A 23,235-nucleotide genomic window follows, 5' to 3' on the forward strand; every position below is an offset into this window, starting at 1 on the left:
TGTATTCATTAAAAAATGTTCCATACTGTATATCCATTGTCTAAATTTTCCTCTTGGGTAACAAGCAGTATCTGTACTAAGTCCACTGTTCTGATAATATGACGTTTGGCACTTGTGGAAACTGGTCTTGGTCCCAGTGATATAATGATATATTTTAGACTGTTTAGTGGATATTCGGGATCAAGCATGCTAGCTGTGCCTTATAGCACATGTGGTGGTAAATACCTGATCGTAACCCCCCTCCTCAAATTAAACTGACCTTTATCATAACACCCACCTATTGACAATCTCCAGATTACTGTATGCAGCCATCTATATTACATAAATATTTATATATAGTATGTACTGTAATCCATCCTGACCAGGCTTGTACAGTATGATAACTGATTACTTCTACTTCTTTACTAGATATATATCTTGCAGATGTAAATTATTCTGCAAAATAACCAATGTTCCTCAAAACTATGTTGTAAAAAGTCAGCGTAAAGGTCAGAGTGCAAGCTTAAATAAAAGTGGGTAACCCAAACACTGGTGAGTTGACAGTCAGTCCGCTATCAATTGGATTTATAGAATTAGATTAAGATTGACCAATAAAAAGTGTCACAATATAGTCTGTTATATTGATAGCTGCATAAGAGCAAAGCTACTTACAAAGGGCAACTATTAACACCATTCAGCTAATGACTGCTAGGCACAGACAGTGCAAGTTCTACTGCTCACAGAAGTAATGTTAACTAAAGATATTAACCGTCACACTAAACATTTTAAATTCACTATAATGAAGTTAAAATGCAGATAAAATTACAGTCCATAGTTTAAAGCTCATCTATATTACAGAAATCATAAGAGCATAAATGAGGTTAGAAAATAATGTAATGCACAATAAACCATATCACTATCTTTAATATAATTTACGATTACATCTATGGTTTATAGGAGTGTCTGTATCTGGGTACATTAGTAGCTGGGCGGGTAGTAAATTGTAAATGTTACCGCAGAACTGTGGGGCAGCCGCAGCCATGACCGCAGTGTCATCCGCTATTATACTGCTAACGCAGACCAGTTTCTGCATCAAAGCCAGATACATTGATTGCACTGGCCACAATGTCAAAAGTACTTGGAACTGTCATTAAAATCCAGGTGTTACAAGGGAGCAGCTAGACTCTTATATTTAACATTAATTAGATGAACTTCTCAGCAACCACTTCAGATCATGTCTTGTTGATGTTTGTTACATCCAAGAAAACATCTACGCAACATTAAGTTTAGTACAGCGTGAAAGATAACATTAAGGTAAGGAAACAAAACAGTCCAACCCCAACCCTGCATACCCCAAAGAATAAAACGCACACCTTACCCTTTGTAACAGATTTGTTTGAGCACCTACTGAAAAATACATTGAAATTCAACAATAACTGTGATTTGTTATTTTAATCAAAAGATTAGAATTGCAGCAATGCTTTCATGGTAAAATGTCTTAAAATGGTTCAGGTGATCGCAAGCTGAGAGGTTTCAGCAAAGACTCCGAGACAGTTCAGGAGACAGGTAGTCCGCCCTTGGGATCTCTTTGCAATTTAGATGAAGAGAGAGCACAAGTTAAAAGGCAAAATTATTATACAGCAGAATAGTCTGCACACAAATTGCAACCAGATAGACATATTGTAGCTGCAAGCTCTGGCTAGACCAGCTCTATGTATACTGATTGTATCACTATATGTGTGTGTGTATTATATATAGGTATATACACACACACACACACATACACATACACACTCTCGCACACAGAACTATGTTTATGTATGAGCTCAAACTGCATTCCAGTTTATGACATGCACATTTGGAATAATAGAGTCCATGAGTAATTGGCAGAAGTATGTCAGGCTTTAACATATTCCAAAGTCAGGAGAAATGAGGTGGGGGAACAGCTGTACTGCCGGCATACAAAGCCTCACAGATCACATTCCAACTCTTTCTGAAAAGACAAAACCAGCGGGGTCTACGGCAAAGACGTTTTCTACAATTCAACTCCACTTCCTCGTTCCATGCAATGACTTATGCCTTGTTCCAACACGGCGAACACCACAAACCTAATGTTATTCCCATTACTTTGTGGCAGGAAAATAAAATTATATGCACCTCAGGCGACAAGACTTCATTAGTAATTTGTTTTTCACAGTTCAAGCTGAGGCGACAAACAGAAAATCGAAGAAAAGGAAAAGTGCTCAATATTTTTTTTTTTTTTAATCCAACGTCTCAAAAGAGTTTTGTGGCTTTTTTGTATTTTCGTGCAGGAAAGTTGTCCAATAAAAACATTTCCCTCTGTTCCATCTGCTAGTCCTATGTTCTGCACCATCTCAGCTTTCCATAAGAAAGGCGATTTCCTTAAATAGCGCAAGATGTTTCAAAGGGAATGTTACTTTATGAATATATACTATACATATGTACTAAAAAAGTATCAGTTCTGAAGTCAAATTAAGCAACAGCGTTTTTTGGCGATGATCACATAGTTTGGTTCTTAGTCACAGCAGATTGCAGTTTTCATCCTGTTTCTTACCAAAATGGTCCTCCTGTGAAAACGTCATGGCAGTGGTGGGCAGTGATACCTCCTATGTATATTCAAATTTGTGATCCTTGGTTTAAAAATAAAAAAGTAACATAAAAAAATGTCTTCCCAAAAAGAATCACTGCAAGTTTATCCCTGAAAGAGAAGAGAACAATGGGAATAAACATTCAATATGGACTGGGGGGTGGGGAGGGAGATTGGGAATGAGTAATAAGGAGACAGGAATAAATTGGAAATAAAAAGGCAAAACAAAATAATGGACAAAATTAAAAGTCAAGACAGATATTTGTGGAGTAATAGATTTGTATTGTAAGCAACTACTAGGAAAAAATGAGAGGCTTGGGCTCAATCAGTCAGAAAGGCTGTGAGTCCACAAGTCCTGGCGCTCTAAGTAAATATAAATAAAATATCTTATCCACTGCTGCTAGTCCATCGACCAGCAGCTCATCTGGTCTAAAAATATCTATATCACAAAACCCACAAATGGACTGCGCTGAGGATTGACAACCAATAATAAATTAATACTTATGATACAATTAGCAATAGGTTACAAAAGGCTTCCACAGTATCACTCATTTATTTCAATAAAATAATATTAAAGTACAACATACAAACAGCATAATATATTCAAAATGTATCATCACATCAGGTACAGATAAATATCTCTCATATTAGTATACACAATTGAATAATAAAATCAACAATTGCTAAAAAATAGAAACAAGGTCACTTTAAGACAGATATAATCCTGTAAGTAGCCACTCAATGACTACAAGCTTGTAAAGATTGTATAACTAATACCCCTTTTACACCAGAGCAAAAACCTGGGTTTTTGCTGGGTCTACCCGGGTTGCAGCTCAGTGTAAAAGGGTCCCAGAAAAATAACCCAGGTCAAGTGACCCAGCAATCCAACCCAGGTAGCTACCAGGGTTGGACCCAGGATGGACCTGGGTAATGGTGCAGTGTAAATGGTGCAACCCGGGTTATCTGACCTGGGTCATGCCTAAAATGAGCTGATTGGTGGTTGTGGAGCATTCACCTCCCACTTTTTATGACCTCACAGGTTTAGCAGGGCAGACCTGAGTTCAGTGTGACCAGGGCTGACCTGGGAGTACCCCAAATCAAAGGTGCAGTGTAAATGAGTCTGACCAGGGTTGGAACCATGTCCAAAAACCCAGGTCGGACCTAGGTTTTTGGTGGAAAAGAGGTATTAGTGTTAGTTGTTCACCCATATAATGGGAATAATCCACAAATGCAGGTTGATGCTCCCTCATGTCCAGCAATAATAAAATGGCAAATACACAGTCACTAGTCGCTCAAAGCCATTATTGTGATGATTAGAGTGAAATGGATAGAACACCTGGATGTGCCTTGATTATAATGCCCGTGGATATGGGCTATTGTTTAAATGTATTGATCAGTGTAACAGAGTCACATCACCTAATTCCCCATTCACTTAAGGAGTCCGGTAGTGTATATGTTACCGCTCACAGGACCAAATGCGGTTGTGGTGTAAGACAAATCCCAGTTACCTCCGTATAGCAGGGAATGAAGCGTGCACCACCGTCTTCTACCACAAACCCTGCTGCAGTGCGCGGCTTGCAGTCTCACCGCAAATGGCTTGTCTCTGTCTACAGGTAGTTGGGGGAGTGGTGAACCAGCCTTCATATTGCTATAGATCTCGAAAAAGCCCCAGTTGTGGAGCAAAACTAGTCGATGAGGGAGAGACCATTTGGTTTCAATTTTTGGATTATCACAGCACAGGAAATGTTGGATCTTATTGGATATTGTGCCTTATCAGCTACTGAGCACCCAGTGCATATGTGGTTACAGCCCTATGCAAAGACTATAGCAATATCAAGGCTGGGTCACCACGCCCCCAACTACCTGTCGACAGAGACAAGCCATATCCACGGGCATTATAATCAAGGCACATCCAGGTGTTATATCCATTTCACTCAAATCATCTAACAATAATGGCTTTGAGCGATTAGTGACTGTATTTGCCATTTTATTATTGCTGGACACGAAGGAGCATCAGCCTGCATTTGTGGATTATTCCCATTATATGGGTGAACAACTAAACACTAAAGCTGCATACACACACAACGATGTTAGTAACCAACGATTTTAGTGAACGATTTTCGTTCAGATTTCCTCTTGAAAAAGTGAACGAAAATCGTTCACTAAAAATCGCTGGTTACTAAAATAATGAACGATTTTCAAAAACTATTAACGATTAATGATTTTTTAATGATGCATACAGTGAATGGAAATCGTTCATCGTTTATCGTTCATTCTGCACAACATGAACGATTTTCTGAACGAAAATAGTTTGTTGGACAGTCAGAATGGACGATGAACTACAAACGTGAACGCGCATGAACGATTAGCGTTCATTGTTCAGCTTAAAAAGATGAACGATTTTACAAACAATTTAATGATAACGACATGTGTACGCACCTTGGACCTGATTCAGAGGCGCACACTATTTGCGTGCTCTCGCTCTGAATCAGGGCGTACCTTTTTTTTTTCCCCTGGCCTCCAGGCCGCTCGCACAGCTGTGCGAGCGGCCTGGCGATTATCGCGACCATCGGGCTTGAGGACGAGACCCTGCGGGAGGGTCTCGGCTTACGCAAGCCTAAGTGGACTTCCTGCTCTAATAGAGCAGGAAGTCCACTACTGACATCACGAGTGATGTCAGTAGGGCCGCCCACAAACGGCAGGCGTTTGTTTGTGCAGCCACCCCCCTCCCCACCTAAAAAACGGGGCGAGCTGTCAATCAGCATCGACAGCCACCCCGTCTTGTAGTGAGCCCCGGAGCAACGGAGCTGCCGTCACTCGCTGGGGCTCGCGCATGCGCATGCCGGCGCTTGCGCAGGGGCTAAACATCAACCCGCTTGCGAGCGCAATGCACAATTATACAATCTTTACAAGCTTGCAGTCATCGAGTGGATACTTATAGGATTTTGTCTCTCTTAAACTAACCTTGCTTCTATTTTTTTTTAGTAATTGTTGATTTTATTATTCAATTGTGTATACTAATATGACAGATATTTATCTGTTCTGATGTGATGATACATTTTGAATATATTATGCTGTTCATATGTTGTTTATAGCCTATTGCTAATTCTATCAATCAAACATAAGTATACATTTATCACTGGCTGTCGATCCTCAGCGCAGTCCATTTGTGGGTTTTGTTGTATTGTAAGCAATGCTAAAATATAGAGATAGTGGACAGAAAAACAGAAGCACGGAATGCAGCACCATTCTACTCAACATCCCAAAAATACTCCTTGTGCTAAAAACACAATCAGAAAGGTCGGGCAGGATCCTCCGTCTGCCTCTCAGCCATCTAAAGGGGGGTATCCACTTAGCGATTTTAGCAAGTGATTGCACACTAACAACATCGTTACCATGCAATCGCTTGCAAATCGCGCATGCATCGGGCGTGTTTTGGTCGGAAACGACCAGCGATGCGCATGCCCGCTGGTTTCCAACATCTATAATCGCCCGTACATGCTGGTCAACCCGACGATCCCGTGATGGGGATGATGGATGTGCCTGGACTGAACGAGTGAATGTTCAGTGTAGGCACATCACTAGACATGGAAACGACAGCACGATTACAATGTCGTAATTGTTCTCTCGTTTCTATGTCTACTAGTGGATACGCACATTAAGGCAGCACACACCTGATGGGGTAGATAACCCTGACCGCCTCACTAATGCATTCAGATCAGGTAAATGAGAATGCCATGACACATGATAATATCAGTGACATGATCACCAAATCATTGTGCGACCCTGCATTATCTCTGGATGGGGTTTTGTCATCCTGTCAGGAAAGAAATACTGTAACGCAGAGTTAGTAGCAATTACCATTAAACTGGTCTTCTAATGGGAAAGACTGCCTCCAAACCATGCCAGGAAAATGTGCCCAACAACATCACAGAACCACCAGAACACTGCGCTGTTGGAGATAGGCACTTAGGGCTATGCAGTCATTTAGTTTGGCACAACAAGACTCAGGGATGTCTTATGATAGGAGGGGACACGTGGAGTCCCCGAAGTGGGATGCACACGCAGTGCAGACTCTGGCACTGTGCCACAGCCTACCGCACATGCCAATATCTCCAGGAAATTGTATCTGCGCCATTTTCCCAGCGATTTCTGAATTATGCATGCGCATAGCTCCATATTTCTCCATCAGCGGCCGCAAATTAAGTATATTCAGATGGTGCAGGGTGGTTGGTGGGCACCGCACACCTTGTACCCATTATATATACATTAATGACAACTCTAAACAACCTGTTGAGAACACAGTGCAGAAAAATATATCTGATCATATCACCCCCCATCTATGCTTGGTACTCCAGTACTTTGCACCATTGAGCTAAATAGATATATAACATAAATAGGCATTGGTAGATGTCAGCTTTGTTTTTCGCACTAAACCCTGATTATAATATCCTGCACTGTGGCCGTAGTTAGTTGATTTGCTGTAGTTATATCTATCGCGCTTTGCATGTCGGGATCTATGCCTTTATTTATCAATGTACTTCTGCTCACTGATGATCTCACATGTTCAGTGCTGACAATCTTAAACAATGTTGCTAATGATACATTGAGCTGTCTTGGTGGGTTGGGTATGGGCTCCCAGCGGTCTGGATGCCAACGGTCAGAATACTGACAGTGGCATCCCAATAGGTTACCTACCTGATGGTGTCGGGATTCTGACTAATGCTAACCCTTACCCCAACCCTCCCTCCCCAGTGCCTGAACCTAACCTCCCCCCCTAGTGCCTAGACCTAACCACCCCCTCCCAGCACCATAAGGCTAATCCTCCCCTCTTAGTGCCTATCCCTAATCCTATATATTACTTTCAGGATGCCGGCAATCGGGATAATGGAACCGGGATCCCAATACTGTCTGGTTTCCGGCGTTGGCATTTTGACTGTCGGCATCCCACACACCGGGTGCTGGCTACCTCCTGTCTTGGTGACTGAAGGCAGAATGAATGTTGGGGATGCATTTGTCAGGAGCTTCAGTCACTGAAGCCTCTTCCAGCAGCAATAACTACAGGCAACCAGAGACAGGCAGACCAGCATATGTGGAAGCCACTGCTTTAAATATGCTTGGTGCCCCTCATTTACCCAGGTGCTTCCATTTTTATTCAATCCACCACCTACAGATGAGCCCACATACATCTATCCTCCGTGCGCTACAGGTCGTGCCACACAATGCGGGAGCTCCGTGTGACTTGGTAGCGCAGAGCGTCTTTTGACCTTCAAATGCATCTTATTCGCACAGTGATGCGAATAGATAGCACAAACGGCTTCTGCTGATTAAAATGATATGCAGCATGCTATGTTCTGTGTGCAACTGCATCTGCATGCGAAACGCTACGTTACAGTGTTACAGTCGCTGGTAGCGGCTTGTGCTATCTAAGTCGCACAAAAGACGCTCAGCACTACCGAGTCACGCCATGGCATGGCGCGACTAGAAAAGCTGTTTAACGCGCAAGGAGGCTAGATGTATGAGGACACCTCTGTATACATTATGTCATTGTTTTATTAAACCTTTAGACTGAATTATGATTCATTTACACTTATTGATTATAGTGATTATTTATCAAAATCCAATTAGACTGATCAGAGTTTTATCAGAAAATGTGATCGGACAATAACAGATCAGACAATCTTTGACATGTGTATGATCATATATAATCCATAAAACACTCCCTCATAACTGTCCTCTTCTTACACCGCACTAGACCCTCATGTCTACTTCCTTCATCTAGAACATCATGGCCTATTTCCACCTACTGACTCTCATCACTACCTTCCTCTACAATATAAGCCGTCACTGGTATGCTCTACAATAGGTTACATGGCTGTTCCCCTTGTACAATCTGCTCATGTATGTGTTATAAAGCTTTATTGTTTTCATGTATGTCATATCTGTAATATAGCTATCAGGCGCTATGGAATCGGTGACGCTCTATAAACAATAATGATGATGATGGATGGAGAAGAGGAGGAAGCCTCATAAGCACTAACAGTGACACCACCTGGCAATGTGATGGTACTACTGTACTTTCTAATGTTTACACATTTATGTAGAACATCTTCGATTGAATATTGCAGCATTTGTTGATACTTTTTATTATTATTATTATTATCCTTTATTTATATGGCGCCACAAGGGTTCCGCAGCGCCTTACATAGTACATAAACATAGTGCACAAACATAGTACATAGACATAGTACATAAACAGTTGAGCAGAACAAGAAAACAGTGTCATACAGTTTAAGACAATGCAATACAAGTACATGGTATATAAACACTGCTGCAACAGAAGCAGGATGGCAAAAGTCACGGATTAGGTGATTTTGAGTATAGAGCAGATAATATAAGTAAAGAAAGGATAAGCACAAGAGGAAAGAGGGCCCTGCTCGTGAGAGCTTACATTCTAGAGGGGATGGGCAAACAGACAGGAGTGACACGGATGGGGTAGACAGTGAGCATGGGACAGAGGGTTAGGATGACAGATGGGTGGATTCCTATTTTACAGTATGTGTGGAAGACATTTGAATTAAGATTTATGCCACTGACATTCTACTTTAAGAGGCAGTTTTTGTAGGTGTCTGTGGAGAGCCATGGCTGTTATATCAGTTTACGTGAAGTCTGACGGGTGGCTGAAGCCACTTCGTGAAGGGCTATTTAGAGAGTTTGGTTAACGTATAAACCAGCAGTCTCAGGTAAATGTAGAAATTGGTGAAAGTAGTTATTGTAAAGAGATGTTCAGATGTAAAATAATAAGTTGTGATCAAGTGTGAATTCTATAAGGCACATTTATTGATTTGGAGGGTGATGGGAGACGTGAGGTTTGCAGGATATTTATTCCATAGTATATCCGCTGTCCGTGTGTGGGGCCTGGATTTGGTGATATGTCACCAGATAATAAAAGCAGAAGAATGGAGAAGTACATATAGTTGTAGGTGTGTAAAAATTTTTTATAGTGACACAATGAGGCTGTAATAGTAAATTTTTGATGAAAAGAAATCTCATTAGTTTTTAGAGGAGGTGAGTGACTCAATAGGGCGGCAGTGTGCCCAGAGAGGGGAGATGCAGGGAGAGTTAGGGATGTTATATCCTTAGAGAAAATACAAAGGAGGGATTTGAAAAAAAGAAATGTGTAGTACATGGTGAGTTTTAGGTTTGTTTTTTTTAGACAAATTTTAAGTAATGGTATCTTAATATGCTGAATTAACAGTTCCATTTTACAGACGTACAAGACATCTGCTTCATGTTTTGTGTCTAACACTAATCCGGTTTCTGAGCACTGAATGTTCGATTCCGTATTGCTAGACCGTAAAAAGAAAGTAGATCTTTCAAAAGCTTGTTTTTTAACACTACATTGCACATTTAACACTACAGTACTAAGGGCCTGATTCAGAGCTGAACGCTCTGACCAGAGCGCTCGCTCTGAATCAGGGCCCTCCTACCTTTTTTTGGAGCGTCCTCATGGAAGCTCGCATAGCTGTGGGTGACCACCCACAGTTTATGCGAGCGTCCATGATGATGGTCGCGATGGTCTTGACCATCGCGTCCATCGGGCTTGCGATGGAGACCCTGCGGTAGGGTCTCGCTGCCGCAAGCCCTGGAGTGATTTTGGCTCTATCAGAGCCAAAATCGCTCCCACTGACATCACTAGTGATGTCAGTGGGGCCGGCTTCAGACTATAGGCGTTGCCATGGGAACGCCTCCGTCTGGCAGGCACGCCCCCGGCACGCCCACCAAAGGGTGCGTGCTATCAATCAACATCGACAGCACGCCCCCTTTGGTGCGAGACCGCGAGCGACAGCTTGGCTGTCGCAGTCCGGGTCTCGCGCATGCGCACGACGGAGCTCCCTCCGTCGTGCGCATGCGCAGTGGGGCAACATCGACCCGTTTGCGAGCGCCCTTTGCTCGCGAACGGGTCTGAATGACCCCCCTAAGCCCGATTTATTGCCGCAGGTGAACTCTGCAGGAAAAACACAGCATATGGAAACCAGAAGGTTGTATTGTAGAGACTAATACCAGATGATAATGCTGATAATAATCCTGAGGGATTTTGCAGACAGATGTTAGGACACAGACAACAACATGACTGGTCATTTTATTTTGGTTGAGATCACAACTTTGCGTGTAACTTTTGTAAAATACCAACTTATTTCTTCATGCAATTAATTATTTGTTAACATAACTAATATCAGTATTATCTTATTATCAGCAGAACAGACAAAACGGGTGATCTGTGAGAACTGTACACTCTTTCACATCAGCTATTGCTGCAAAACGCAGCCTGTGTCAATAATCCGCACATTTACCCTGTCCGGATTCCCATTTTGTATCATCTGAAAATTGCATTTCAAATGTGTTGGCCCTTTACAGTGGACATAATTATTCCAGTACAATGTGACCAAATATTTGCTAATAGCGCTGATTGACTCTTCAGGGTCATTTCTGCCTCCACATAGCAGAGTGATAATCTATTATGGTCCTACTGCCATAATAAGTTTGGTACGGGATCCTGGCGGTCAGAATCCAGACGCCGGCATCCCGAAAGAGTTAGGGTACAGACACCTGTCGGCAAGAATCCTACCCCTAACCCTCCCTCCCAGCACTCTAAGGCTATCGTCTGCCCCTAGTGCCTAAACCTAACCCCCACCTCCCTAGTGCCTAACCCTAACCCCCACACCCCTAGTGCCTAACCCTAACCCCCACCCCCCTAGTGCCTAACCTCACTACTTACCGGATGCTGGAGGTCGGAATGCCGGCGGTGGGATTCTGACTGGTGTCGTGATTCCAGTGCTGGCACTCTGGGTGTCGGCATCCCGACAGCCAGGTTAATAACTACATCCCATACAAAATAACTATTAAGGATCCTCACAAATAAATAGGTAACAGAAGGTTATTAGAACAAATTGTATTTAATATAAAAGCTGTCTCTGTCAGTCATCCCTAAGGACACTGCAGCCAGCCTTCAGCAACGGAGTTTCCTCCTGCTGCCTTGCAAATGGAATACAGTGTGATGTGTAACAGAGCTCTCAGGTGTCTCTGCCATGCTGCCGACACTGCCAGCAATGATATACACTACTCGGATGCTTCTCTAAGAATAAGGACATGGCAAGGTGCCCAGATCAGCAATATCTATGCTGCAGTCTTTCCCCAAGATTGTGTTCTGCATGGAGAGAAATTCACACTTACAACTGATGAGAGGATAGTAGTTTGTACTGAGCTAGTAAATGCTAACTGAATGCAAATTATATCATGCTATGTGCATGAATGTTAGTAGAAACACTTAGATAAAGTTACTATATACAGGCCTAATCTCCATTGGCAAACAGCAGTCACACATATTGGAGTCTAGTAACTGAAACTGGAGCAGGTTAAATGAAAAAGTGAGAGATAACCCAGAGATTAGCCGAGCTGCAGAGCAGTATTACAGTGCACATTTCAAAGCTTTTACAATCTGGGAGGGAGTATCTGACCATGCACCCAGGAGAAATAGATACTCTTTACTGTTGGTAGGTTCATAAATATATTTTACCTCCAGCAGCAAAAAGTTACCCCACCAAGGACCCAGAGAGACAATAGACAGACCTACCATGCATGCAAAATTTAGACCCAGGAGTCAACAGGCTGTGGCTTAGTTTCGCGTGCATCCACCAGACTGACAGTAGGCCTGTTACTCCGGGTAATGTGTTTCTTATTTGAGTCATTCTGCAGCAGCAGTAAAGTAGAGGAGAGAGCAAAACAGAGATTAATGCGAGGAGATGTGCAACACCAGCCAAGGCTTGTAAAGAAAGGATTAGTTAACACTGGGTTAAAATAGTGGCAAAACACTAGGAAAATAGCTGCATAACAGCAACCGAGTCCAACATTTCATAATATAATACCCTTGTAGGAGAACAGAGAGTGCAGACAATACAAATAAACATTTTTACCTGCTCTCAGAAGCACATTATGTCTTCCCTATTACGTACATGCAGACAAATTACAGTAGTGCTTGCATGCTGAGCAATGTGTGACTAGGGTGGTAATAGATTTTCTGTACAGCTCTGACATAATGCAACAAACAGTATCAACAGCTGACACTAAGGGGTCACTTGTCACTCTCACACATTAGCTAGTGAATGAAGCATCTTCCTTCTAGGGCTCATTACCCCACAAGCATGTATCATTACAGGGATAGATAGAATAAAGTATTTGGATTAATATAATTAGTTTATATGGTTCGTCTGCCTTCTGCATCAATGATTAACATGAAAAAAAAAGAAAAGAAAAAAAAATAACCTGGGAAAGTATTTTTTTTATTATTAATCTATTACTATATCACAGTGCCACCTAGTGGACACCATACAAAAATGACTACACACTCTTTTTTAATACAGTGCAGCCAGGCAAGTATTGAGACTCAAGCCAACCAATAAGCAGTTAGCAATGATTTTGTAGAATTTAGACAATAAAAGTAATGTCTGATTGGCTGCTATGGATATTTGCACTTTATTAGTACAGTAAATAATCCACAGTAACGATTAAACAATGTCCCACACATACAAGCAATCCCTTGTTTTACTTAGAAAAAAAAAAGAGATCCACATAACATATAATAAGCTCATAAGTGCATGGTTTAGTAGGTAAAGGTGCTATATTTCAGGGCAGAACACTGTACACTCATGAGCATACAGTCGATGGAGCATGGCCATTTATTACATAATGTGTTAAATCCACCAGCCGGGCCTACACTGGAACTACTTTCTAGTACAGTTAAATACAAACGCATCATCTTCTACTAGGGCCCGAAAAAAACAATGACACAACCAAACAGTACCTTCAAGGGCTCCTTTTCTGACAGATCTCCCATGTTTTCATTCGATCTGTACTTGCGTTCCTTGTCCCTATGATCAATAGTGGAATAACCATCTGAGGAAAGGGAGGACAAAATGGTGCTCAGGCGGACAGAAAACATTTTTCCCTGTACCTCTGACTCTCCACCATGGGATCTAAAGTATAATTCCTTTTTTACATTATATTACTATTGATGTTTATATTGGTGCAAGGAATGTGTATGTGCCGTTATTGTATCATTGTGACCTCGGAAACCCCTAATGTAGACACTTCTGGCAGTCCTGTCTTTGTATAATGCAGTCCTGGTGCGGGCAGCTGGCACAGACACTGATGTATCTTCTAAACGAAGGATCCCAGGGCTCAGGGAAATATGCATATTTGGCCCCAACATATTTAAGGGAAGGACTTGGAAGTGGCCAAATCCTTTAAGGCAAAAATTGAACTGTAAACTATAATAATTGCCAAATAGATATTTTCTCTTATCTCTGATGTTTCCCAATGTTACACGGTTTTCATGGCCAGGTGCAGCGTGACACAACCTGCTCAGTACAGGATGAACTAGGAGCCCACTATGGAACATCAGCTGTCTTTATTGTCCGCAGACACTGCATCTGAAGAGAGTGTGGCACTCTGGATATAGAGCATACTTGCATTTCAGGGAGATAGTGACAGCAGCACCTATGAGCGTGCAGTAAAGTGGGCGTGTATTGTTACATCTGGGAGGTGTGCCATAAACCTGACTTACATCCAACTTTACATTAAATGAGCCCCAAAGCAGTCAGTAAGATCTACCTATAGATGAAAACACACTGATACTTTTCAGAAAATGCATGTAGCCATAGGGATCATTGTGACTTATAACCAGTGCAGGGAAATGATACTAGTGATCTTATTTGAATGTACGAGTATATATCTGTTTTTTTATATATAACAGCTACATAATGGGGGTAAGGTGCAATCAGGGAGATTACTAGACTCATCAGGGAGAGTGCTGCTATTTCAGGGAGTCTCACTGACAATCAGGGAGAGTTGGCAAGTATGAAATATAGGCACAGTCTAAATCAAAATGGCCACAGGTGTATCACAGTGTAGTACGAGAAGACCTGGAGCATGACATGCTCAGTATAAAGTGTAGTATGAGCAGATTGGGGCACAGAATGTGTGTGATTAGTGTGTGGCCTAATTTGTCCCAATTATCCAATCAGGAATGTTGTCATGTATGTTTACAAACCCATGCTGCAGTAACACAGCTACCAGAAAGGATGAGAGGCATATAAGGGGACAAAATGCCTGCACACACCATCTGGACAATCTTTCATTGTGTACTTACCAGGGCCAAGCTCCCCCATGGGGATCATGTCACGGCTTCCAGATTTCTTGTTTGCTATAAGAAAGGAGAAGCTTATATTAGCAACCATTACTGCACTACATAAAGGGCAAAACATATATACAGAATTACAAAATGTAAATTATGTACAGGGGAATGGTCCCTGCTAGCAAGAGTTTACATTCTATAAGGAATATTGGTGGAAAGGTGATCAGAGATGGGGAATGCAGAGGTTGGAGGGTTAGAAGGAGAGGTGTTAGGTTAGAATGAAGAGATGATTTTTAAGGGGATGTTTAAAGGCCAAGTGCAGTCATTGGTAGAGTAAAGTGTGCGTCAGGCAGTGCGTGTGTGGGAATGAGTTTGGAGATGAGGAGGAGGAGAGGCTCTGAAGGTGTGTGAGGAGCTATATTTAAATTTAGTTCTGCAACTCTGCAAGTAAATGACCTTTGGCGCCTTCAAAATCAAACCAAACGCTTTTTTTCACATTTATCAAGGGCTCATGGCTCCATGTATAGAATTGATTACCTTCTATTAGCCAATTCTTTGCTTACCCAACTTAAACAGTTTGATTTAGGAGATCTAATTATTTCAGATCACGCTCCAGTAACGATGGAATTACACTGTGACTCTTTCCGCACAACTGACAGCTTTTGGCGCTTCCCGGATTATCTTTCGAAATCTGAAGATTTTTGTAGATTTTTATCCTATTTGTGGTCCAATTTCCTGGACGATAATATCAAACTCTGGGACAATCCAGTTCTGTTCTGGGAGGCATTGAAGGCGGTCATAAGGTGACACATTTTCAGCTATATTACTAAACTGAGGCAGGACAATGCTTCTAAATATAAATCTCTCCAGGAGGCTGCTTCTAAAAGTTTCAGTCATTATATAGAGTCACTTTCTGAATCTAACCTGGAGGCTTATCCTACAGACAAGAGACTATTTGATTCTTTTTTCACGTCCCAGGTGCAGCAACGCCTGGTCTATACGAAGCACTCCTATTACAAATGGGGAAATCGTTCAGGCAAATTACTGGCTACAATGTGCAAGCCATGGATGAAATGCGCATTTGTGGCTGCGCTGAGGGATGTGTCCTTGAACAAAACCTATAGACGCACTAATGATATATTGATGCACTTTCACTGATTCTACACTACACTATACCACCCCCTCCCTGCACAGGAGACTTTACAGTCACGTCTTCTGTCTCAGGCGGCATTGCCTAAATTAACACAATCCCAGAGGGCTGGCTTAGAGGGGAAAGTCACTGAAGAAGAGGTAAACTTCATAATTACTTCATAAATCTACTCTTTTAGAATTGTTCAACACAATCTATAGATCCCAACCTGAATATCCATCTTTTACCAAAGAGTTCACCACACTTATTTTAAAACCGGGTAAAGGACCTCTGTCGGTGGACTCATATAGACCAATTACTCTGAAATAATTTTGAAATTTACATTTATTAAAGACATTGGCTAACAGATTACAGCAAATCCAACCCAAATTTTTAACTTCCCACCAATTGGGTTTTATTCAGGGACGCCACTCAGTAAAAGCGATCCGTACTGCCATTGCTGCAAAATATAGCCTCTGCTAGGAAGGGAAAAACTGGACATATGCTCTTTAGTCTCGACACACACACAAGGCCTTCGACATAGTGGCCTGGCCCCACTTATTTTAAGTGTTGGAGGGTAGAGTCGATGAAAACTTTATTAAACTTATTCAACACTTTTATACGATGCCCTCCACCTCTCCTTTGGTTAATGGCTCGAGGGGTGAACAGTTGGTTATGCAGCGTAGCACAAGACAATGGTGCCCTTTATCACCACTTCTTCCTTATTTATCTATCAATCCTCTACTCCATATTCTACAAGCCTCAATTGTCTTCAAGGGTATACAAATTGGTAACATACAGGTGAAACTATCTGCATTTGCAGATGATGTGTTATTGTATATAGGTAACACTAGAAACTCTCTTCCCAAGATCCTAGATCTATTACAGGAGTTTGAAGTTAAGTGTTTCCGGATTTGAGGTCAATCTCTCTAAATCGGTGGGCATGAACCTTGTCCCGGGGGTAACACAGGTAACTTGGAGCCGACAACTCCCCACTCACATGGGCTTAATCCCTTATTACTTACCTAGGCATTAAACTTCCAATATACCGCTCGGAACTATACCATATAAACATAGGAGAGGGGATCACCTCGTCTGAGTTGGAAGGGTGGAATCATCTGATGCTTTCCTATATAGGCAGAGCCAACTTAATAAAAATGTCAACCTTCCCACGCCTCTTATATCTAATGCAGTCTTTGCCCCTATTTATTAGCCACACTGACTTGGCTAAAATTAATATGCTATTTCGGAAATTCATATGGAAAGGAAAGAGACCGAGAATAGCAATATTAAAATTACAGCAAAATAAATCAAACGGAGGCACCAATTTTCCGCAGATTCAACTTTATAACCAAGCGACAGTGCTAAGATACATGCGCGATTGGCTCTCAAACAGTGAAATATATGCAAATACTAAGTTGGAAACATTTTTTTTTGGAAGGTAACTTCCTTTACCGTTTCGAAGCAGAGATTGATCAGGGGATTAAAGAGAACCCTTTGCTCTGGTCAGTGTATCGCTTGTGGCACTTATTGAGACGTAAAGCTAATTTAAATGAATATAAGTCTTTACTCTTGACCTTTCTGGGTAATGAGGCATTCCAACATGGGGAGGCAGCTTTCCCCTTCACGATTCTATGGCGGAAGGGACTCAGAAACATTGGCGGAGTAGTAGATCCTTCCACTAAAAAGCTTAAAAGTTTTGAGGAGACCAAACCAACCTTCCCTATCCTTCAACGCTTTCCACTAGATACTTTCAGATGCAACACTATGCCAACTCAGTTGTTGGAGGGTTTTCGGATTTGGACTGATCAAATATGCTGGATTGCCTTTTGGAATCCCTGCCTACTGCAAGAAAAGCCATATCTGCACAATATTCTTTCCAAAGTTCTTAGGGCCTGATTCAGAGCCGCTCGTAAGCGGCCGCTCGTTCGCTCTGAGCGATGTTCGCACAACTGCGCATGCGTATGGGTTGTAATACGCATGCGCGAACCAGTCATTGCGGTCGGAAATTGTGTGCTCGCAAAATAGAGAATGCCTGCTAATTTGAGTGACAGAATGAGGCGTTTGTGGGTGGTAACGGGAAGGTGCTTGAAAACGGGGAGTGGAGATCCGAACGCAGGCGTGCCAAACAGTCAAAACGGGCGTTTTAAGGGTGTGCATAATTAACAAAGCAGCGTCATTGACCACGTCACTTGGTTGTCTTTTAGCCTGAACTGCTCGCATGATTGCGGTAGGAAAATGCTACCACAAGCACTGCGAGCAGTTCAGATGCCTTTCGATGTACTCGATTAATCTAATAAATAGCGGAGATGACGTATGATGCGAGCGGCCAGGGGGCGATTTAAAAAAAATAGCGAACGCATGTTTCGTTCACTCGTTCAGACATAGAGGCGTCAACAGACTGCAAAGAGCGAGCGCTCTATTTAAATATCCGGCCCCTTTTTCTGAATGAGCGAGCGCAAATAGCGTCCGGCTCTGAATCAGGCCCTCAGTTAGACTACTCTACTACTCTTTGAGGAGTACGACAGTGGCTCACGGACTTCCCATCACATAGCTGTCCTATATTACTAAAAAATTTAATTTCTTCATTTTGTCTACTTCCCTCAATACAATACCAAGAGATGTTTCTCAATGTATTTCATAGAGCATATTATTCGCCCCACAGGCAATACCTGGCGGGTATGTCTGCTTTCCATGAGTGTCATCGCTGTCGAGCACCCAAAGCAGATCTTTTTCATCGTTTCTAAGCATGTCCTTTGATACAACAATTCTGGATCCAAGTTAGAAGTTTCTCAATGAAACATTTAGTGAACTATTTGCCATTCACTGCGGAATGGGCAATTTTTGGAATTATCCCAGAGAGTCAGAGGGTCTCCAGAGGTTGTAGAAAGCTATTGCTGGCAATTAGTGCAGCAGAGCTCAAATCCATTTTACAAGAATTGAACCTTCCTCTCCCGCCATATTTAAATTTATTTAAAAGAAAGATACACCATATTTTCCAAATGGACTGATTGGAGACAACCTTAGACCAAATTGGTTTCAAATTTTTTTTGAGTACTGGGAAAGCTATATTTCCATTCTCCCAGCATATTTTCAGGGTCGAATTAAACATTCCCTTAAATATACAGAATGGTATGAAACCAGACTGTTGCTGGGCGATCCTCCCATAATACTGGAGGACTAACTCTTTGATGCCTTATAATTACTTAATTTGGTCTTTGGCTCCTCTTGTCTCTAGCAAGGGCCCAACTGGGTCATGATCTTAAAGCCGTTATTATGTTTGTTATGTATTTACTTATGGATCTGGACATACTTTGCCATATGGTTGACTACATCTATGCACACTATTGTATATCTCTGTGTGGGATTACAAACATGTGTATGTATTTTTCTTCTGTATTTTCAAAATATTATGCTTGGTGTCTGTAGGTTATGTGATGCTCAAATGAAAAAAGTGATTTAAAAAAATATATACATTTCTGCAGAAAAAAGGGAGACAGTAGAGTAACTGAAAAAAGAAGAAAATGATATGGGCAGCGATGTAGAGGATAAACTGGACAAGTGCGAACTTGGAGTGCTGTTGGCTGGTGAGGAGAAGGTTGCAGAAATCTAGGTGAGAGATAAGGCCATGAATGAGAGATTGTGTGGCTTCCAGGGCGAGAAAGGGCCAGATCCTGGAAATATTACAGAGGTAGAAGTGGCAAGACTGGGAGATGGACTGAATTTGGAATTTGATGAGAAGATGATATCCAAGCAGCAGACAGAGGAGGTATTGTCAATAAAGTGGTAAAGGGAGAAGAAGAGTTATTTTGTTGGGTGGAAAAACAATGACTTCCATTTTAGAGATGTTAAGTTTAAGTAAGTAAGTGCTGTGTCATTAAAGGAGAGATGGTGATAGACAGCTGGTATATACATGTATAAACTATAAAGTGTAATAAATCACCCTCTGGGAATTCTCACCTTGACTTTTATCCACCAGAGGGAGTGTACTGTCATCAAATCCAGATTTCCCATTACCTTTGGATCCTTTTGGCAGTGTCGATGTGGCAGACTGAAACGTGATCCAATATATTAAAACAATGTTTTAAAAGGGGGTTTATCATTAAAAATTAACAGCTTCCTTAAGATTTTATAAAAAAAACTTACTCTAAAAAAATTATTTTCTTTTTTGCCTACAGCTTTTATACTATACAAAGATGTATATGTAATAGGTAGCTATAAACAGTAACAACATATATTTAACCTTGGATAAAAGATTTTATTTTTTCATCAGTAAAGCAGGATGACACAGTGTTTGGCATTGCCGCCTCACAGTGCTATAGCCATAAGTTCCATCGTTATCAGGGCCCTATTTGTGCACAATTTGTATATTCTTACTGTGTTTCTATTAGTTTGCCCTGGGAGCTCCAAATATATGCTTGGCCAAAACTAACGCAAGTGTGTGTTTGTCAGTGGTGCAGGGATAGGGCGGGGCGGTTCTCTGGTGGTCTAGTAGTGCATGGGAGGCATAATCACGCCCCCAAAGATGCCACAGCCATGCCCTCCATGGCACATAAAATTAACACAGAATATCTCAGCCGCCCTGGTGTTTATATGGTAGTCCGTAAGCTCCATTGTGACATGGACTTATATGAAAAATTATACTTTTTCTATAAAGTGCTGTGTTATAGGTTGGCGCTACATGGCAGCTTAATAAATTAAAAAGTGCACAAAACCGTTTTCTGCGCATTGAAAGGTTCCCTTGAATACAGCAGTAAATTATGCCTTAAAAAATGCCCTGCATGTCAATGATGACAAGTACAAGATATTTTCATTTGAGTCACAGTGAGAGCCATGTTGTGAGAGGCTAGATCTATATTTACACAGGCTCACACACAGCATGAAGTATAAAGGCTTTACAGGTATTGCACTGCTGTGAGGAAGGTTAAACTATTCTAATCCTGCATAGCACTGCAGAATGCCATGGCTATTTACACTCTATAACAACAATCACAGCATAGTGGGACAAACTGCATAAGGAGTTATGAATATTTACAGGCATCTGAGATTGATGCTCCCTGAGCTTAAGGAAGCTTTTATTAGACAAGATTCTGCTTTGCTGCACAGCTCATTAAAGGAAAGACAAGAGTGATAAACAGAAGAAATGTAATCCCTTCATATTATTTTACAGCAAGACAGAAACTAACCAAAGAAACCTAGTACTAACATTATTATTTACATCTATTATTGTATTTGGTGTTGTTGTTTCCCATTTAAGGGGTATATTTACTGAAGTGCGGGTTTTTAGAAGTGGAGCTGTTGCCCATAGCAACCAATCAGATTCTACTTATCATTTATCTAGCACCTTCTAGAAGATAATATCTAGAATCTGATTGGTTGCTGTGAGCAACATCTCCACTTCTTCTTCAGTAAATATACCCCCTAGTGTGTTTGGCATTATGTTACCTCAGTGTGCCGTGAAACCATTGTATCCATATGATTGTATTATTCATTCCTATGCTGAATTTTAGCCTACGTACTGTAAGTGAATGTTAAATAACCAGGCCCTGAGAATAAAAATTGTTCTATTGCATTCATAGATTTATAGCGCTAAAACAATTTTAGAGGACTGGTCCCCGAGCACGTCCATACATTGCCGGTTATATGGCTGTATGTCACACCACACACACTGTGAGACGGAGCATGGGAGAAGTAGCTGAGCTACATAAACACTGCTGAACTTACAGTATATAAGAAAGTATGCTTGTAAAAAAGCTTACTTATATGTATATGTTGTGCTGGACGATATATAAACTGTAGTACAGATGTGTCCTCATACACCTAGCCTCAATATGCCTTACAGCGTGACTGAGCCACTCCCAGAGGTGTAGAATACCGTACTTTTCCTAAAATGTTGCATCGCAGATGCAGCATACCACCACTCATAGTGTCCTGCATACCCCGGGCTGTGACTTTAATGGCACAGGAATTAGTTGTAAACACATACAAAGTTGCAAATGATGTACAACAGAACGTGGTGTGAGAATTGTAGCACTTCGTATATAGATCCAGACTCATTCACATGCAGATGTAATAAAATGTCACACATCAAATTGATCAGGGCAATCAAGCAACATAGTTTTGCCGCTTCCTGTGTATTTCTGTGAGTAGGATGCACATTTACAGCGAAAAAGATCCTCTGCGCGGCCAAGTTGCCCAGGTCCTAGCGCCAAGTGTTTGCCACAACTGAAACCATAGTGTAGGAGGACACAGACACATCTGTATTTGCAGTCGATGTACGTTAGGCCTATATACTTAGATACGCCCCACAACCATGTAAATATGTTGGGTGACAGTGTTAGTAATAAATGTGAAAGTCGGATTACCCTATTTGTACACATTATAATGAAGAGTATCATAAACACAACACAGAATATTATCTTGACGGTGTTATTAATATAAAAGCTGCATTTACCATATAGAATAAAATGAAATAGAAACACAAAACACAAATACAAGTTAAATTAAGTGAATTTAAAATGAAAACCAAACGTCCATTATTTTCGCATGTAAAAATCCCATTGGAATAGTCTTTCTGGTCGCAGTCCAATTGGAAATATCAATTAAGTAATGTGATTAGACATCTGCAACATACTTAATAGTGAAGACACCCTGATGAATGAAGTACTGGACAGCAGCTGGAGAGGTCAAGCTGCAATCAGCAGTGACTGGGATAGTGATAATGTTGCTGATTGTCATCCTCATTACAATTAGCAGATACAGCTTTATAAGAGCCCTGATGAGTTTAAGAACCTCTACTGAAAAATGACAGAAATAGTAGATAGAGTATTCCCATTCATTACATATGTTAATGAATGTCTGATCACACAATGCTAGTGCTCACTTTATAGTACCTCACTAACAGGCAAGTATGATAGAGCCGGTACCTGGAAGTTGGCCTTGTTCCAGCCTTCTTTCTGAAGGGCATTCCGCAGCTCCTTGTAGCTCCAAATCATCTGCAGGACATGGGAAGCAGCTTTCACCTCTCTCGGGGACTGGCTGGAAAGGGTGACAGAAGATTCCAGGCATCATTAACCTCAGGAAGACATTATAGATGTGTACATACAATCATTCAGAAAATCAACTGAAGAAAACACAGCAAATACATATTTAGCAAAAAAACAATCTGAAACAGTTCTCAAAATATAAAAACTATCTGTGTAGGAAGAAACCTCAATATTTACAGTTTTCGATATTAAAGCTGCTCTTCACTTAACAATGATCACTTAGACAATCCCAGCCCTTTTTCTTGAGCACAATACATTTATGGTACCAACTGTATTACAG

General features: G+C 41.3%; 1 protein-coding gene across 10 annotated transcripts in view; it reads right to left on the reverse strand.

The window, feature by feature from the left end:
- Positions 1-1,412: 1,412 nt before the first annotated feature.
- The window catches only part of ARVCF (ARVCF delta catenin family member), a 974,893-nt gene continuing 953,070 nt past the window's right edge, over positions 1,413-23,235 (reverse strand). For 9 of the 10 annotated variants that reach the window (XM_088476674.1, XM_088476676.1, XM_088476675.1 and 6 more), the window contains 6 exons: positions 22,836-22,947; positions 19,870-19,960; positions 14,796-14,849; positions 13,449-13,540; positions 12,222-12,337; positions 1,413-2,698 (listed from right to left, as the gene is read on the reverse strand). In XM_088476674.1, coding sequence (XP_088332800.1) covers positions 12,236-12,337; positions 13,449-13,540; positions 14,796-14,849; positions 19,870-19,960; positions 22,836-22,947 — 451 coding nt within the window. In that variant the 3' untranslated portion in view covers positions 1,413-2,698; positions 12,222-12,235. The remainder of the gene's footprint in view (positions 2,699-12,221; positions 12,338-13,448; positions 13,541-14,795; positions 14,850-19,869; positions 19,961-22,835; positions 22,948-23,235) is intronic. The other variant, XM_088476672.1, reaches the window with a different exon arrangement.

This window comes from Taudactylus pleione, unplaced genomic scaffold, assembly GCF_031769625.1.
Source record: "Taudactylus pleione unplaced genomic scaffold, aTauple2 ptg000191l, whole genome shotgun sequence".
In the NCBI taxonomy this organism is placed as follows: domain Eukaryota; kingdom Metazoa; phylum Chordata; class Amphibia; order Anura; family Myobatrachidae; genus Taudactylus; species Taudactylus pleione.